Source organism: Prionailurus bengalensis, chromosome F2, assembly GCF_016509475.1.
Source record: "Prionailurus bengalensis isolate Pbe53 chromosome F2, Fcat_Pben_1.1_paternal_pri, whole genome shotgun sequence".
Taxonomy (NCBI): domain Eukaryota; kingdom Metazoa; phylum Chordata; class Mammalia; order Carnivora; family Felidae; genus Prionailurus; species Prionailurus bengalensis.
Window position 1 is genome coordinate 47,228,693 of NC_057353.1, and position 19,157 is coordinate 47,247,849.

General features: G+C 40.0%; 1 protein-coding gene across 4 annotated transcripts; it reads right to left on the bottom strand.

Annotated features, from left to right (window-relative positions):
* Window positions 1-3,284: 3,284 nt before the first annotated feature.
* ZNF706 (zinc finger protein 706) lies at window positions 3,285-11,039 on the bottom strand. Of its 4 annotated transcripts, none has more exons than XM_043601489.1 (4): window positions 10,942-11,039; window positions 6,310-6,446; window positions 4,293-4,400; window positions 3,285-3,592 (listed from the first exon to the last, which is right to left on the bottom strand). In XM_043601489.1, the coding sequence occupies exons 2-3, from the start codon at window positions 6,442-6,444 to the stop codon at window positions 4,305-4,307; spliced, it is 231 nt and encodes a 76-aa protein (XP_043457424.1). In that variant the 5' UTR covers window positions 6,445-6,446; window positions 10,942-11,039; the 3' UTR covers window positions 3,285-3,592; window positions 4,293-4,304. The 4 variants fall into 4 exon arrangements, with proteins under 4 accessions (XP_043457424.1, XP_043457423.1, XP_043457426.1 ...); XM_043601488.1 differs by lacking the exon at window positions 10,942-11,039 and adding an exon at window positions 10,356-10,633; XM_043601491.1 differs by lacking the exon at window positions 10,942-11,039 and adding an exon at window positions 10,004-10,301.
* Window positions 11,040-19,157: the final 8,118 nt, after the last annotated feature.

Consider the following 19,157-nt stretch of genomic DNA (forward strand, 5'->3'; position numbering starts at 1 on the left):
TCTAATTTTGAGCAACACCGTTATATTCTTGTAGAGGAAATATGATGATGGCCCACTTACTAATTAAAATTTTAATAATACGGAATCCAAAAAGCAAGTCACACTTAGAATTTTATAAGACTGAAGACAGTGACAAAGTAAGGTACTTATTTGGTCTACAAAAACCTAAGCTTACTAATGATATCACCTATAAAAACAATGATGGTGTATACATAAAAAAATGATGAGAAAGTAATAGGATTTTAACACAATTACTTCACATTGCAGATATGCCCATATGGACACAAATGATTAAAGTCTGGCTCCATATATGCAGATTTTAAATTTGGAGCCCTACTATGTACAAAAAATTGGAGAATGCCTATTCAAAACCAAAAATTAAAAAATCCAAAAAGATGGTAACTCAGTAAAAAGCTTACCCAAAGAACACTTAAAATAGAAGACATTTCAGTTCAATATGGTAATCTGCAACTAATGACAGGTTGAACTTTCATTAATAAAACATCTATTTTCTCAATAAAGTATATAGATGTTTTATTAAATCTATACATAGGAAGGGCTAAGGTTTTTCTGAAACATTTACAACAGATAAAATTAGGGAAGCCTGAAAGATTCCAGTAAACACAACCCCTAGTGTTAATCTTCATTTCTATACACTCAAAAAAGTGTATGTCTGACTAAAATCAAACCAAACCAAAAACTCCCCAAAATGAAAATTCTAGCACAAATAAATTATTCAGATTAAATTTAAATAATGGTATTTTAGTTATAGTTTGGACTGTGGCTATCACTGTATTTTAGAAAAAGGCTTTGACATTAACTGCATTTTAAAACATAGAGCATATTCCACATACTAATAAAAATGAAACACAAGAATTCTTTTCGCCAAAATAGTAACATTGGAAATTCTATTTTATTCATGCTACATATAGCTCAAGTTTGCATTATGATGTGATTAACTAGCTATGCAGTAGCCTTAATATAAAAGCAAAGTGTTATCTCAAATTGGAGTCTGTGTCCTAAAGGACTTACCCATTCAATTTATTGACCTAAACATTTTTCATTTTAGTATTATTTTCATATTAATAGCCAATTACTTCTCTCTTCCAACAACTTACACTTACTCTACACAGGAAGGCTTCAGAATGACAACCTTTTCCTTTCCCCTTGTTAAGTATTCTGTACACCTAAAATAGACCAAACTTCAGGAAAAACAATGAGAAATGAAAGAAATCTCTTGCTGCCTTTAGAATGACTGAGCTCTACCCTCAAGAGGCAACTCTGAGTTGAGAAATTTAAAAAAAAAAAAAAAAAAAAATGGGAAGAGGCAATATAAAAATCTCCTAGAATGTAGAAGAAATTAGACTAGTTTAGTTTTCTTTAATATCTTCTTTAATAAGACATTACAGCACACAACTGAGCCCCCAGTGTGTCAGTTAAACATGGGGATGTAGATCCATATGAAGTAGAATGAAACAAATTTAACCTTAACCCCATTCCTTTTGGCAATTAGTGGAAATACAGAATACAAACGGACCAATTCTCTCTCAGTGTCTCAGATTTTATAAAGTCTTTGAAGACACCATAAGTTTTATAATGAACTTTGCTGTGGTCTGTTAAAGAATCTTCAAATTAAATAATGAGGATGCTTAGGAATTTTCATTTTCCCCTTAGAGCAAATTTAACTCAAACATAATAAAGAAGGGATTGTAACTAATAATCCTTACATGAAGTATGAGAATCAATGTCTTATGCAAGACCGATGCAGCTATTTTCCTATCACTGAGATATAAAGTTAAATATGGTGTCTTCAGCTGCTTATAAAAAAGGGTTAAGTACAAGAACAAAAAGCTTTTATTCTGAATTACAGCCAGTAAAACAAATGAAAAAAAAAATAAAACCAAAACTTGTGAATGGTTTTTAAATGATTTGTTACTAAATGTAAACATACATATGGTCAAAGCACTTTTAAAAACCTTTGAATTGTAATTTAACCAGAACTTCTGTAATACCCACCACAAGCAATCAGGCAAATTCTAATGTTCTGGTAACCAACATATTAGGAAATAACAGATATTAAATCTGAACTTAGGAAATTACACGGAAAAAAAAGACTATTTTAAAGTAAGAACGTAACAGAAGTTGCTAAGAAACTATCACCACTGAAGCTTTTCCTCGTAAATATCTTATTTTAAACTTACAGTGAAGTCAAACAAGGTGGGCAGAATACGCACAGCTATGAAACAAATGCAGTGATGAATTACAGCAGAAAGAGGGAACGTGCTTTGTGACCCACAGGATCAGATTCGTGGCTCTAAGCAATTACCAGTAAATAGTTGAGTGTTCTTCCTATTATATTAACTTCAAATTTTAAACCGAGTTAAAGCAGTTTCACTAGTAAAGCTAATAGCTGACAAAAGCAAATTAGAAGGACCCTAAAATTAGTCTTCCTTAACTGGATGGGATATACCTCATCCATCGGAACCAACCCACTTCCCCATCCTTAGAGCCAAAAGAATGTGGACATTGGCCTATTTTAATACTTCTCTAGTTCAGACAAATCATACTGTACAGTCTTTGATTTCAGGAACCAGTACAAAGTAAACTTCTAAAACCAACCATTCACTTACAAACGAAAGGAGGGAGAAGGTTCTGGGAATTAACCCAGCAGCAAGTCATTCCAATCTTCCTATTAAGGGAAACCACTCATAAAATTGGCCAAATTATTAATAAATTCCATCAAATTTGGAGTTTTAATCTCAAATTAATGAACCTGAAGAATTGTGAAAGAATCCATAGGTGTAATTTATATAAGATAGATCTTTACCAGTTCACATGTGATCCATCAGGTTTTGTATTAAACGAAAGCTGGATTATTTCGTTACGGCATATACTTCAGAACCTATTCTTTCAGAAGGGCTCACTGAAAATCCAACCACATTAGGAATTTGTCAGTTATCTAGAGGGTATACCTGGCTGGCAGCTACGGCCAGGTCACACAGCAGGCTAAAATATTCCAACCTCAAACACAGGAAATGATCAGAGGGGGAAATGACACATGGTGGTAATATACTAAGGCAGCAGGTAAGTCATTCTTCACCTAGACCAGCAGCTGCCAATAAAACTATGAATGAGTCTGCTCCAATGTAACTAGCGAACCTGCCACTGAGCTGAGAAAGGGAGATAGGAACTGCGCTTGCAATTCTAGCTGACGAATTCATTAGATTTTTGTAAGGCAAATAATGTGGAAGGTTAGAACAGAATTTCTAGAACCATTTATCCTGTGATGTTGTAAAATCAAAGTACTACTTTATTAAATGAGTTATTTTACACAATATGAACATCAATATAATTACAATTGTAAAAAAATTTTTTATAACAAGGATGGACTGATTTTCAGATTTCCAAATCAGAGTCAACTGTACATTTACACAGAATTGTCTTTGCATGAAGCCCAAAAGGGAACAGCATAAAAATGAGTGTTTCTGTAGCCCCTTTATTTTTGCTGATCAACAGTTTGTTAGAAAAGCAGCTGCAGGTTTGTTACCTAAGGTCTGAGACAGTAGAAGAGCCAAAGGTGTCGTGAATTCACCTATAAAACATAAATGGAATTTTCAGTGAATGTAAGCATTGCACAAATACCACTTATATGCATTTCAAATGTCTGAGAAGAATGCACCACACGCCTAAGCTACCAAGTCATTCTGATGGATCTGTCAATGATTTTATACACAAATCTTTGATAAATTTACTTTAAAAAGGAAGTTATCTCACACCATCACCACCACTTAGGGAAAACAAAAACCACACAAAAAATGTAAACTGATTATTTTCAAGCCACTATCAAGTTTATACAATGTAAGCCCACATTTTGCTACGTATTTCAACGCGTTCAGAAGCTCTGTTAAACACTCTAAAATACCTGCAACAAGGCACTCAGGAACATTGTTCTGCATCATTTCTGGGAGCAAGACCCTCAAATGCCTTTGTAATAGTTACTTTCTTTAGGCTGGTAAGTCTCTTCCATTCTTGGACCAGAGCTGGCCAGCATCACCTCAGCCCCCCATTTTGGGCTACAGTAGTAAAAACTTGGGTGTTTCAAAGGCATTGAGAAGATCTGGTTTGGGAAAATGGGTTTTTAACAGTTGTGAAGGTAAACACTAACTTAAAAAAGGGGAAGCAATAAAATCTCAGCTAGAAAAAAGGTAGACATTAATTTCAGTTACAGAAGATAATTTTGCTCTCGTATACAACCTTGACATTAACAAAGGAAAAGACAAAAGGTCAACTACCTGTAAACAACTTTATGCCTGAACATCAGCCAATTCTGGAGGAAGTGGAGTCTTAGGATGCTTGCTTTCAAAGTGCTGCTTGAAGGTCTTAGGGTCTGGCATTTGTGTCTAATTTTAAAAAATGTGCAAAAAGAGTTAGACCTCATTCATGAAATAAAAATGTGTTAACTTTTCAAATCCTGAGCCTGCTCACGATAGACAATCATCTCAAAATACTTTTAAGTTCCTGCAACTAGTGGCTGGCATATGAAAAAGGACCTTGTAACAAAGAAATTCCTAACGTATGACCGTATTTCACATATGGAGAATAGGTGGGTTACATAAAGGATTCCGCTTGTTTAACAGGAAACAAGAGATAACATTTACTTAACACATTATGTTAAGCAGGTTACCTGAATTCTCATAGGACCTTCCCAGTAATCTTAAATTAGTTCCTACTATTATTCCTCATTTCACGTAAGAAACTAAAACCTAGAGTGTAATTTGTCCAAGACCTGTTTCAACCTCATACTGTACTTCAGTTCTCAAATGTTACACTACACCAACTTCCCTAGGCAAGGACCTTCAGTAATTTATTCTCTTGCTCAGGCAGTTAAACAAAACATGAAATACAAGTTTTGGCTATTTTGGGGAGTTTAAAGAGGTGAACTACTCTAGGTCTTTTATTATTTTTTAAAACTTGATTTACTTATTTAGTGTGTGTGTGTGTATGGGGGGGGGAGGGAAGGAGGGGCACGTGCAATTGGGATAGGGGCAGAGAGAATTCCAAGCAGGCTCTGTGCTGTCAGCAGAGAGCCCACTGCAGGGCTCAATCCCACTCAGGAGCAGAGATCAAGAGTCAGATGTTTGAGCCACACAGGCACCCCTACTCTAGTACTTTCAAATCGAGGCATTTACTCATCAGTAATTTAATGAAATTTACTTTTACCCTGTCTTTTTCCAAAGAGAATTTAAAGTTGCTCAATTGCATTATTTTGAGTGTCTCAAAGCTCAGTATGAACAAGATACTTAATGTAATAGGTTTCGTCTCTTAACGAGAACTTCATGTAGTTAGAAACTTCAATTTCATCAGTAATGCCTTCAGATGATAAACTTTAGTTTTGGAATCGTGTCTTACCAAGATCCCTTCCCACAACCCTACCAAGGTGTGGGGCTTTGGAAAAAAATACATATACATATGTATACATGCATATGTACTGGACCACCGTCACTATGTGTTTTTCCTTTGGCACTTCTATTCACGAACTTCAAAGGTGCTGAGCTTAAACAAAAAAGCAAGAAAGAAACTGGCTTGGAACTGAAGAAAACCTTCTTTGAAAGGAAGTGTGGTATGGTGGCCTGGAGGGTGGGCTCAGGAACTAGACTGCCCAGCTTCAGATCCCAGCTCTTCTCTGTACTAGCTGGGTGACCCTGCACAAGTTATTTAATCCCCATGGCTCAGTTTACTTTTCTGTAAAATGAGAATAAAAGTCCTTTATCTCATAGGGTGATTGTGGGGATTAATGGGCTCATACGTGTAGAACACCAGATATGCACTCAATAGTAGTTGTTATGACTACTCTTCAAATCTAATAAAACATATGAATTCTAGGAAAGGCCCTAACGTAAAAATACTCCGTAGAGTTTTGCAGACCTCCTAAGAATTCAGTGAAGAAAAAAGACAATTACATAACCAGGGGTATACTTGTGTCTCGTACAGCTCTAAACTAAGAATGTAGATCTGACTTCTTACAAAGTTCAAAGTGTAGTATCTGCCCTGAAGAAGACATCTTTATTCTTCACGAGGAAAAGGACTTTGCTTTGTTCACTCCCTTCCCCCAACACCTAGAGAACTGGGCCTGGCCACAGGAGCCAGTCAAAAAAATATTTATGGAACAGACAACTGAAGATGGAAACCTAAAATAAGCAGCTCTCCAATCTATCTATTTTGCCATGGCTGCAAAACTTTAACCTCGATACAGCAACGTCTAAGCAAAGAACTGTCCACAGGAGGGTTATGCCGTCCCACTCCCCTTACCCTACAGACAGTGCAGGTATATATTAAGGCAGCTTTGGCAGCAGCCTTTTGGTCATGTCCTTGTTTCTTCTTTTGTCCAGCTTGCTTTTTGGCATTTTTCTGCTGCGACTGAATCTTCTGCTGTCCACGAGCCATATCTAAAAACAGAAGTTGAGGCATTAGAGTGATTAATACCGAGTAATCGAAGTATGGTAATGCTCTCAAGAGTTGAAGACTTACGTTTTATAGAGCTGTCAGTCAAAATGTATGGGTTTTCAAATTCTCACATACAATGCTACTAGAGAATAAATTAGTACAACCACTGTCGAAAACTGTTTTGGTGTACTCTATAAACCTAATAAATCCACTCCCAATATAAATGCAAATGTACATGCACACCCAACAGAAATGTTGTGCATTTCCCAACAGAAATGCAAATGTACATATCCACCCAAAGGCAGTACAAGAATGTCCAGAGTACTTGTTTCCAAAACTGGAAACAATGCAAATTCCAGTTAATAAAATGGATACATAACTTGTGGTATACTTATCAATGGAATACTACCTGCATTCACAAAGAAAAAAACTATGGTTACAAGTAACAGGGTCGTATCCAGTGTTAAAGAAAAGAAGCCAGACACAACATACGGATTGTATACAGTTCAAAACAGGCAAAGCTAATCTAGGAGGTGGTGACTGGGAAAAAAGGGCATGGGGGGCAGTTGATATGTTCTATCTCTTGATCAGGGTAATGGTTATATAGTTGTGTTTACTTGTAAAAACTCACTGAGCTGTACATCTAAGATCTGTACACTTTGCCGTACGTAACCTTCAAAACTTTACCAAAAAAGTTTAGCACTCTTCCCCAAGCAATTGCTTGATCACTTTGCAAAGGTACTTTCCCTTGCTAGTATTAACTGTCATGAATTAAGATTCTTACAATTTAAGAGAAATTTAGAGCTGTCATCTAAAGGTTCTGAAGGAGATCCTAAGAGCAATGGGAACTGTTCTCCTAAATACTCAGGTTACATAAAACCACTATGCTATTCTAAATCTTTCTAAACAATTGATCTTTGCAGGATTGCTGGAGAAATTACTAAATAAGATTAAATTAGTTCCCAATTGAGAGAATAAACCTTGTAAAAAGGGTAAAGGTACCTTTACAAAAATGAAAGGTACCACTTTTTACTACTGATAGTCTGAAATGAAGCTAAATGGGTTAAAAATAAATGTCACTGAAAAAGTTACTTTTACTTTTTCATTAAATTTAAGTCTTCGTGGAGCACCTGGGTGGCTGGGTTGATTCTTGATTTCAGCTCAGGTCAGGATCTCACGGTTATTGAGTTCAAGCCCCACATTGTCCGTACAGAGCCTGCTTGGGATTCTCTCTCCCTCCCCTGCTCTTGCTCACTCTTCAAATAAACTTATAAAACAAAAACAAAAAAACAACAACAACAAAAAAGAAGAACTGCAGAAACTTAAAAAAAAAAAATTAAAGGCTTCTCAAACCAAGAAACAGACTCTTAACTATAAAGACCTGATGGTTATCAGAGGTGGGTAGGGGGATGGGTGAAAATAGGTGATGGGGATTAAGGAATACACTCATCATGATGAGCACTGAGTAATGTATAGAATTACTGAATCACTAATATTGTACACCTGAAATTAATATAACACTACATGTTAACTCTACTGGAATTAAAATAAAAACTTAATAAAAAAAACATTAAAGTCTTCTATTGGACAACACACATTAAACCTGCTCATAAAGGGCCTAGGAGCCCCAGCTACCTTTTAAATATATTGAAATTGGGTCCTAAGTAGAATTCCTATGTATAGCTTTGACTAGCAATGCAATTAAGTTTTAAACTTCTTTCTTTTTTTAATTTTTTTTTTCAACGTTTATTTATTTTTTGGGACAGAGAGAGACAGAGCATGAACGGGGGAGGGGCAGAGAGAGAGGGAGACACAGAATCGGAAACAGGCTCCAGGCTCCGAGCCATCAGCCCAGAGCCCCACGCGGGGCTCGAACTCACGGACCGCGAGATCGTGACCTGACTGAAGTCGGACGCTTAACCGACTGCGCCACCCAGGCGCCCCAAGTTTTAAACTTCTAAATCACTGCAGGGCATGAACATAACATGGACCTACATCACCTTTAACCAGAAAACAGTACTGGCTTTTTCTGACTGGGATCCTAATTAGTTAATGGATATAAAATCAAAGCATTTCATAGAAGCACATGAGGTTCTCCCCGAAAAAGGGAAACTGAATACATAAATACACTGCTTGGACAAGTTCCCACTAGTATTTAACACTGAAATGAAAGTCAAGTAAAATATAGAAGAGACTCAATGCTTTTCTAAAAAGCCAGCTATTTTAACAAACTACAAGAATTTTTAGTATGCTAGCCTAATGTAAGAACCCCGTTCCCATCCAATGGTAAATATTACCAGATGTGTTAGTCCTTGAACACCAAACTTCCATTTTCGCTTTTCAAAAGCCAAATATTTGTTATTTCCAAGCCAAACGGAATGATTTTAAGTATATTTAAGTACAAATGTTATGGCAGCATATCAAACCTGTTCCCACAGAAACCGTTTTAGATACTTGAGTATGATGTGGATGCTAACAGGTATGCAATCTTTATGTATCCCAGTCTATTATAACATCTTGTATCAGTACCTTATGTTAGAATACTTCAGTCCTCTCAGGCTTCTGAACTCTTCTACACAATGTCTGCCACGCATGCTAACACTGATTTTGCGGGTAACCTCAATTGTTTTAATGCCACTAATTCCAGAAATTTCTTTGATAATTACAAGATAATAGCTATTCTGATACCACTTTCAGGCAGTGCTCTGTACAATGTCATGAGATGAATATTATTTTTAACTTTTCCACCTAGGACTTCTCCTAAAATATAACATTACACCATAGATTTAACCTATTTTCCGTTGTCATCTAAAGTAGTAAATAAAACCATAAAAGCTTTGATAAGTAAAGACTGCTGTCGCTTGTTCTTATTTTTAAAACAGAAAACTGAACACCCCGTAAAGGAAATCGAATCAACAGTCTAAATGCGTGGGGTAGGCCCCTAACTTCCAACAACTCACTGCATTAATTTCCTTTCTGAAAGCAGAAATGCAAACGAACAAGCCACCTGCTTTTGGACAGCTCAACTTAAGAAATGCTCTCAAGCCAAATCGAATTTTCTACAAAATCTTAAGCACAACTTCTTAATTACATACGACAAACTCAGGGGCAACAAGTCACTTACAAATACCTTAAACGCAGATTTTTAATGTTACTCTTATTTACTGTAATTTTCCGAGAGGGCTGCAAAGAGGGAAGGAGAACGAATAAAGAGTTGTTCTAAAATGAAGAGCTTTCACAGGAGGCAACAAGTAAGGAGTGCCCCCTAAGATCCTCTTAAAACCCAAACAACTGAGTAAGAAAAGATTTTTCGATCCAGGAAGTAGGATCATTCTCCATAACCATCTGAAACGAAGAGGCCCAGGCAGTGATCAACATCCTGACCCCCACGTTTTAACTCCATCCGTTCACCGAGGGTAGAGAAAAGCACCAGGAGTAAGGTCTATCTCACCCAACACTTGACCGACCCCAGCTGCAGCCCGGCCCGCCTTCCTTCCCAACCGGCCTCTCCCGCCTCGGGGAGCTCCTTCCCCGGTCCGGCCACACAGCCCCCACCTACCCGCCACTCCGCACAGATTCCGGCCCGAGACGCGCCTCCCCGAGGCTTTGGCCGCCCCAAACCCGGCCCCTTCGGCCACGGGGAGCCCGGGCCTCGAGAAACCGACCAGCTGCTGTCGCCAAGGGGTAAGGTTACCGCTCCGCTCCGCGGCCTGCAACCCGGCCACCTGCAGGGCCTGGCAGGCGCCCGAGCTCTCCCTCCTGCCCGCGGCCCGCGCTGGGACAGGACGGGCCGCCGCCTGGGAGACGGGGAGGCCGGCGGCCCCTCGCGACCCGCGGCGACCCCGCCGCCGGGCCCCCACCCCGGCTCCCGGACGTCCTGCGGCGTCAGCGCCGCCCCCACTGCCGCTCACCCGGGCCGGGACAGTCTTGCGTCGGAGAGACCGCGCAGCGCGAGAGGGCCGGGGGAGGTGGCCGGAGGGAGAGCAAGGGGGAGCGCGCCCAGCACCGCTTCGGCCTCCTCCACCCGCCAAGGAGGGGAAAGAGGAGAGCGGAGAGCACAACAGCCCGCGCCTCGAACCCGCCGCCGCGCGCGCCCGCCGCCGCCTCAGCCTCGGGGGAGGCCACTACGCTCGTGCCCGCGCACGCCGCGCAGCTCTCCCAGTCGCCCCAGCGCCCGCCCGCTTTTCGCCGCCCACTCGCCTTCCTGCTGCGGCCACCTCCCCCGCCCCTCCTCTGCTCGCACGCCTGCGCCCTTTCCGGTCGCGCAGGCCAATGGCAGCGCGCCCCTATTACATAAGCGCCAGGGGGCGGGGCCTGGCGGCGCCGGCGACCCCTGCGAGACGGGAACTGCAGGGGACGTCGCCCTCTGTCCCCGGCGCCCCTCCTCTCCCGCGTGCGCTATGTAGGCGGCTTCAGCCGGCGCCGCGCCGCGTGTTCGCTGTCCTGCTGGGTGACGGCCCGCGGCGTGTTTCACAAGTCGCTCGCTAGCACACTCACTCGGGCGGCGGCCAGCCTCGGCCCTCGCGGCCCTTAGCACTCGCCTCCCGCCTCGCCGGCGCCCTGCTATGCTGTGGCTCCGGGGACTGGCCGGGAGAGGTGCGCCAGCGCCGCGGCGGCGTGGGACACCGGGCAGCCCGCCACCCGGACGCACCGCCGCCCTCGCCCCCAGTGCGGCCCGTGGGCCCGGCAGCTCCTAATAGGGACGCGGCCTTTGTTCTCTCATCGGCCTCCCTTTACCGCGTTCCCACGGAAACCCCGGTTATTTATTTATTTATTTATTTTACCCATCTGGGGTTTTTAGGGAGTTCAGGATTCCAGCCTCAGTGTTGCTGGCTAGGGCTCCCTGATCGGATTAGCGGACTACTAACTATACAGAGTTGCTAATATTTGGGGAAATGGCTAAGTTGGGTTGGTTTGGTTTCTCTTGATTTATAGGCCACCACAGCCAACTTCCAGTATCTGATTAAGAGCGATTGCGATTGTAACGATTATTGTATCTGCTGATTATCTGGAAAGGGCATTTTAGACATTGGCTTTATTCTCTCGTGTACCCCCCCCCCCTTGTTGGTTTCTAATTAGATTTATTCGTAACAAGGAAAAGGGAGGCTTTTGCATTTGACCCAGTCACCTTGCCCATAGCCTCCACTCTCCCAAATTTGCCTGTAAGTGCGCAGGAGTTGCTAGTTTAATATAACTACATCCCAGGTTAGCTGGACTGGGATACAGATATTACAACTGAACTGTTTAAAATAACCAGGAAAGGGGCGCCTGGGTGGCTCAGTCGCTTAAGCCTCCGACTTGAGCTCAGGTCATGATCCCACAGTTTGTAAGTTCAAGCCCTTCATCAGGCTTTGTGCTGACAGCTCAGAGGCTGTACTCTGCTTGGTATTCTGTGTCTCCTCCTCTCTCTGCCCCTCCCATGCCCTTGCTCTGTCTCTCTCTGTCTCTCAATAATAAATGTTAAAAAAAATTTTTTTTTAATCTCTTTAGTTTTCAGTTGTAAGCTAATTTTCATCACCACATGCCCAAATAGATATTGACCAAAGGAACTGGAGGTGTCTAGAGAAACCAAAACTTGGCGTATCATGAAGCTCTAGCTTAATCAATATTCACCATAACCATAATAACTGTATTAACCTGTCTACTAGAAGGGGATTGTGGTATTTGGAGAACCTAGAGACAGGAAATCCAAAGAGTTGTGTTTGGCCGTGAATCAGAGTGGGCAGTGGAAAGGGACAGCGAAATTTGGCCAGCTAAGATAAGTTGTCTTAACTAGAGAGGTGATTTTTGCTGTGAAATAGTATTAATATGCCACTTGTTACCAAGGCCTAGGTGAAACATCCATTTAAGCCAGTGTTCCTTAAAATTCTGCATTATACCACCTTTGAGAATTTGGTAAAAGCTAAGGAGTGTGCTCCCGGAAAGTTCATATACCTAAAAACTCAGCCCCATTGGTACAGTTTCTCAACCTTGGCACTACTGACGCTTTGGGCTAGATAATCCATTGTTATGAGGGGCTGCCCTGGGGATTGTAAGATGTGAGGCAACATGCCTGTCCTGTACCCTTTTGAAGTCAGTAGCACCCTATCTCCAGTTCTGACAAAAGAAAAATGTCTCCATACCTTTCCACATGTCTTCTGGGGGTCAAAAACTCCCTTGGTTGAGAACTGCATAGAGGGTGTGGTATTATAGTAACTATATGTTGGTTAGGGCATTTGAAATCTGAAGGGAAAAAGGGAAAAAAGGAATGGAAAAGATTCAGCATCTGAGAAGTGACAAACAGTAAAGGAAAGGCGGATGAATTAGCATTACTACCAGCTGGTGTCCTACTTATTCTATAGAAATGTGGCAGCAAATGGGATAGGAACGCCTTGGAAGGATTTTTATACACATTTCTGCTTTTAATTGTGAATGCTGCAGTATTTCTACTGACTGGTTTTCTTCTTCTACCTTTAGAAAATTACTCTAGGCTAATACGCAATAAGCATGTGCCTATTTTCAATCCAAAATCACAATCAGATTAAAATGCTTCTCTGGAGACTTGAAAAGACTGATTTATTTGTATTCATGTCTGATTTTCAGGGCTGAGAGAGCTGATGGTTAATCAATATATTATTTCTCAAATGAACGGATTATTCTGAATCACTTTTCCCAATTTATCTGTGATATGTAGGTTAATAGCTAAATATAGGAAAGTGCTGAGCTTAGAGAGGTCCGTTAGAGTATAAAAGAGGCAAGGTCCTGGCCTCATAGGTCCTTCCACTTAGTGATGCATAATAATAGCAATAATGACAACAATAACTCAAAACAAAAATGTTCCCTTTTCTATATCTTATTCTTCTAATCGACTTCTTATTGTGATTTCTCAGGGCAGGAACCTCTGTTTTCCCAAAGGAATCTCATTCATTGCTGTGGCTTTAAAATAATGAACTTCAGGGGTGCCTGAGTGGCTCAGTCGGTTGAGCATTGGAGTTCAGCTCAGGTCATGATCTCATGGTTTGTGAGTTTGAGCCCTGTGTCAGGTTTTGTGCTGACAGCTCAGAGCCTGGCGCCTGCTTTGGATTCTGTGTCTCCTCTCTCTGCCCCTCCCCTGCTTGTGCTCTGTCTCTTTCTCTCTCAAAAATAAATAAACATGAAAAAAAAATTTTTTTAATAATAAAATAATGAACTTCAGATGACCCTACATCTATCTTCTAGTTCAATTCTCTTCTGATTTCTAAATTGATATATCCAAATGCCTATTTTCCATTTCCACTTTAATGTCTTATAGACATTTCACATTTAATACCGTATGGTATGATATTGAATCAAAGAAGCTATTGATGGTAAATCACATTTATCTCCACCAAGATAAAAAAAAAAAATTACTGCCACTTGTACTATGGCATAATGCTAAGATACCCTTGATTGTACAGTATCTCAATTTCAGAGATGTTAGAATTGGCTTTTAAAATACTGCAATTTATTAGAATAGCATCAAAAAGAATAAAATACTTAGGAATACCTTTACAAAGAAGTGCAAAACTTATATTCTAAATGCTACGAAACATTGTTGAAAGAACTTAAAGAAAACCTAAATAAATGGAAAGGCATTCCATGTACATGGATCAAAAAATGTAATATTATAAAAGTAGCAATATTCCCCAAATTTATCTGCAGATTCAGTGCTTCCCCTATCGAAATCTCAGCTGTCATTTTTGCATAAATCAACAAGCTTATTTTGAGATTCACCTGGAAATTCCAAGGAACTCAGGGTAAAATAAGAAATAGATTTGGTCTTCAACCAAAGCTCCTAAACCCTTGGAATTTCCTGAGTGATAGGAGTGTCTTTTGTCATTGATAAGGAGCTCCTTTTGAGTTTACCTGAATTTATGCTAATTCGTGGCTTAGGGTGGGGCTCCTAGATGGTCTCCAGATAAGACTGGTGAACACATCAAACAAGGGAGTAGAGGATTAAAACTGTCTTTTTTTTTTTTAATGTTTATTTCTTTTTGAGGGAGGGGTGGGAGGGGCAGAGAGAGAGGGAGACACAGAATCTGAAGCAGGCTCCAGGCTTTGAGCTTAATCAACTGAGCCACCCAGGAGCCCCAAGGATTAAAACTTTCATCAACAATAGCCAGACTATTGAAAAGAGCCCAAGAGTCCATCAATAGATGAATGGATAAAGAAGATGTGGTATATAGGGGCACCTGGGTGGCTCAGTGGGTTAAGCCTCAGACTTCAGCTCAGGTCTTGATCTTGTGGTTTGTGAGTTGGAGCCCAGTGTTGGGCTCTGTGCTAACAGCTCAGAGCCTGGAGCCTGCTTTGGATTCTATGTCTCCCTCTCTCTCCTCCTTCCCCTGCTCACACTCTCTTTCTCAAAAACAAACATTAAAAAAAGAAGATATTTTATATAAATATATATATATACACACACACACATATATTCCATTATATATATTATATATGTATTCCATTATATATATTATATATGTATTCCATTATATATATTATATATATATATTCCATTATATATATTCCATTACATATATATTATATACATATATATGTATATATTATATATACATATATATGTAATGGAATATTACTCAGTCATCAAAAAGAATGAAATCTTGCCATTTGCAATGACGTGGATGGACCTAGAGTGTATTATGCTAAGTGAAATAAGTCAGAGAATGGCAAATGCCATTTGATTTCACTCATCTGTGGAATTTAGAAATTAAAACAGATGAACATATGGGAAGAAAAAAAAGGGAAAGGGAAGCAAACCATAAGAGACTCTTGACAATAGAGAACAAACTGAGGGTTGATGGAGGTAGGGAGGTGGGGGATGGGCTAAATGGGTGATGGGTATTAAGGAGGGCACATGTTAAGACGAGCACTGGGGGCTATATGTAAGTAATGAATCACTAAATTCTCCTGAAACCAATGTTAACACTATATGTTAACTAGAATTTAAATAAAAATTTGGAAGAAAAAAAAAAAACCTTTCAGCCCTAACCACTAAGCTCTAGGAAGGCAAAGGGAGGGGGCTGGAGATGAAGTTCTATAAAAACTATTGAGCAAGCTTCGGGGCGCCTGGGTGGTGCAGTCGGTTAAGCATCCGACTTCAGCCAGGTCACGATCTCGCGGTCCGTGAGTTCGAGCCCCGCGTCGGGCTCTGGGCTGATGGCTCAGAGCCTGGAGCCTGTTTCCGATTCTGTGTCTCCCTCTCTCTCTGCCCCTCCCCCGTTCATGCTCTGTCTCTCTCTGTCCCAAAAATAAATAAACGTTGAAAAAAAAATTAAAAGAAAAAAACTATTGAGCAAGATTAGATGAGCTTCCAAGTTGGCAAACTCATCCACATGCTGGGAAGGTGGCACACCCCAGTTCCATGGGGACAGAAGCCTCTGCACCTGGGACCCTTCTGAACTTTGCCCTATGTACCTCTTTATCAGGCTGCACATCTGTATCCTTTATAATGTCTTTTATAATAACAGTTTAAACATAAGTAAATGTTTCTCTGAGTTTTGTGAGCTGTTCTAGCAAGTTAATCAAACCTAAGGAGGTGATCATGGGGACCTCTAATTTATAGCAGGTTAGTCACAAGCACAGGTAACAGCCTGAACTTGCTACTGACATCTGAAGGGCAGGGGTGGTGGCAGAGGGCACTGTCTTGTAGGACTGAGCTGTTAACCTGTGAGACCTGATGATATCCCCGGGTAGATAGTGTCAGAATTGAGTTAAACTGTAGGACACCCAGCTGATGTTGCAAAATTGTTTGATGTTTGGAAAACCTACATGTCTGGTGTCAGAAGTGAAGTAGTGTTGTTCTGAAGTATTGGGAGTAGAGGAGACACAGGGAGGAGGAGTCTGCTCTCTCTTTACATCAGAATAGCCAAAACAACGTTGAAGAGAGGACCCAAGTTGGAGGACTTACCCTTCCCAATTTCAAAACTTGGCTGTAAAGCTACAGTAATTAAGACTATGGTACTTGGAGAAGAACAGACATTTGGGGGGCACCTGGGTGGCTCAGTCAGTTAAGCATCTGCCTTCGGCTCAGGTCATGATCTCGCTGTTCATGATTTCAAGCCCCACATCAGGCTCCCTACTGTCCACGCGAAGCCTGCTTCAGATCCTCTGTCCCCCTCTCTTTCTCCCCCTCTCCTGCTTGCACACACACTCTCTCACAAAAATAAATAAATAAAAACTTAAAAAAAATTAAAAAAAAAAAACCCAGGCATTTGGTCAATCAGATAGACTTGAGAACCCAGAAATATTCACACTGATTTCAACACAGATGCCAAGAAAATTCAACAGGGAAAGAATAGTCCTATCAACAAATGGTGGGGGAACACTTGGATATCCACATGCAAAAGAATGAAATTGAATCCTTATCTTATGCCGTACACAAAAATTAATCAAAATGGATCACAGACCTAGGTGTAAATGCTAAAGTATAAAATTTTTAGGAAGAAAATATAGGAATAAATCTGCATGACTTTCAGTTAAGCAAAGCTTTCTTAGATATGACACCAAAAGCATTCATGACAAAAGAAGTAACCTATTTAAATAATGGGTAACAAATCTGAGTAGATATTTCTTCAAAGAAGATATACAAATGGCCAATGTATACAAGAAAAGGTGCTCACTGTTATTAGCCATCATGGAAATACAAATCAAAATACTGAGATAGTATTTCACACCTACTAAAATGGTGGATGTAATAAAAAAAGACCGGAATTACGTGTTGGAGTGGATGTGGAAAAAATGGGACCCCCATACTTGCAATGTAAAATGGTGCAGCCTCTTTGGAAAATATTCTGGCAGTTCCCCAAAAGGTTAAATATAGGGCTGCCATACGATTCAGGAATTCCTATTCTAGATCTATATCTGAGAGAAAGGAAAACATACATCTACTCAATAGCTTGTACATGAATGCTCAAAATAGCATTTTGGCTATTTATAATAGGCAAAAAGTAGAAACAACCCAAATTTTCATCAACTGATGAGTTGATAAATTAAAGTGGTAGATATATATATATATATACACACACACCATATATATATATATATACACACACACACACCATATATACACATTTTATATATATAATAATTATATATATTATATTTTTATATTATATAATTTATATCATATAATAATACATATATATAATATGGAATATATATAATATTCCATTTAAGGAATATATATATTTAAAAAAAAAAAATCCCTAAATGGAATATTATACACCCATAAAAATGCATGAAGCACTGAGACATATTACAACATGGCCAAATACTGAAAACATTACGCTAAGTGAAAGAAACCAGTCACAGAAGATCATATATTGTGTGATTTAATTTATATGAAATGTCTAAAATAGGCAAGTCTTTAAAGATGAAGTAGATTAGTGGTTGCCTAGGGCTGGGAGAATTGGAAGGAGATGGGAAGTATATGGTAATGGGTACAGACTTTCTTTTGGGATGATGAAAATGTTTTAAAATTGACTGTGGTGATGACTGCACCACTCTGAATATACTGCAAACTACTGAATTGTGTACTTTAAATGAGTGATTTGTATCTTATGTGAATTATATCCCAATAAAACTGTTATATTAAAAAAATTTTTTTAATGCTTATTTATTTTTCAGAGACAGAGACAGAGACAGAGTGTGAGTCGGGGAGAGACAGAGAGAGGGAGACACAGAAACCAAAGCAGGCTCCAGGCTTCAAGTTGTCAGCACAGAACCCCACGTGGGGCTTGAATTCACAAACCGCGAGATCATGACCTGAGCCGAAGTTGGATGCTTAACTGACCGAGCCACCCCCCTACCATGGGGCCTTGCTATATGCCCTCCCCTCTCTTGTATGCCCTGCCCTCCCTTCCAGTATGTCTACTTTATATTCCTTCTTCAAATTCCAGCTAAAATATCACATTCTCAGAAAAGCCTTCCTTCCTTGAGCCCCATCTAAATGAGGATTCCTCTGAGTGGAGAAAAAGGAACTCTCATACACTGTTGGTGGGAATGTAAACTGGACAGCCATTGTGGAAAACAGTGTGGAGGTTCCTCAAAAAATTAAAAATAGAGATACCATACGATCCAATAATTCCACTATTCGGTACTTACCCAAAGAAAACAAAAACACTAATTCAAAAAGACATATGCATTCCTATGTTTATTGCAGCATTATTTACAATAGCTAAGATGTGGAAGCAACCTAAGTGTCCACTGATAGATGAGTGGATAAGGGAGATGTGGTACACACACACGCACACACAAGTGTGCACGCACATTGGAATATCACACAGTCATGAAAATGGATGCGATCGTGCCTTTTGAGACAACGTGGATGGACCCAGAGGGTATTATGCTACGTGAAATAAGTCAGAGTGAGAGAGACAGATACCACATGATTTCACTCATATGTGGAATCTGAAACAAAAATAAATAATCGAAAAGCAAAATCAGACCTATACATACAGAGAACAAGCTGATGGTTGCCAGAGGGAAATGGTGAGATGAGCAAAATGGGCGAAGGAAAAAGGGAGATACAGACTTCCAGTTATGGAGTAAATACGTCATAAGAATAAGACGCACAGCAGAGGGAATATAGTCAATAATATTGTAACAGCAATATACGGTGACTACACGTGTGGTGAATATAGCATAATGTGGAAACCTGTCAAATCACTATGTTGCACATCTGAAACTGATAGAACATTGTC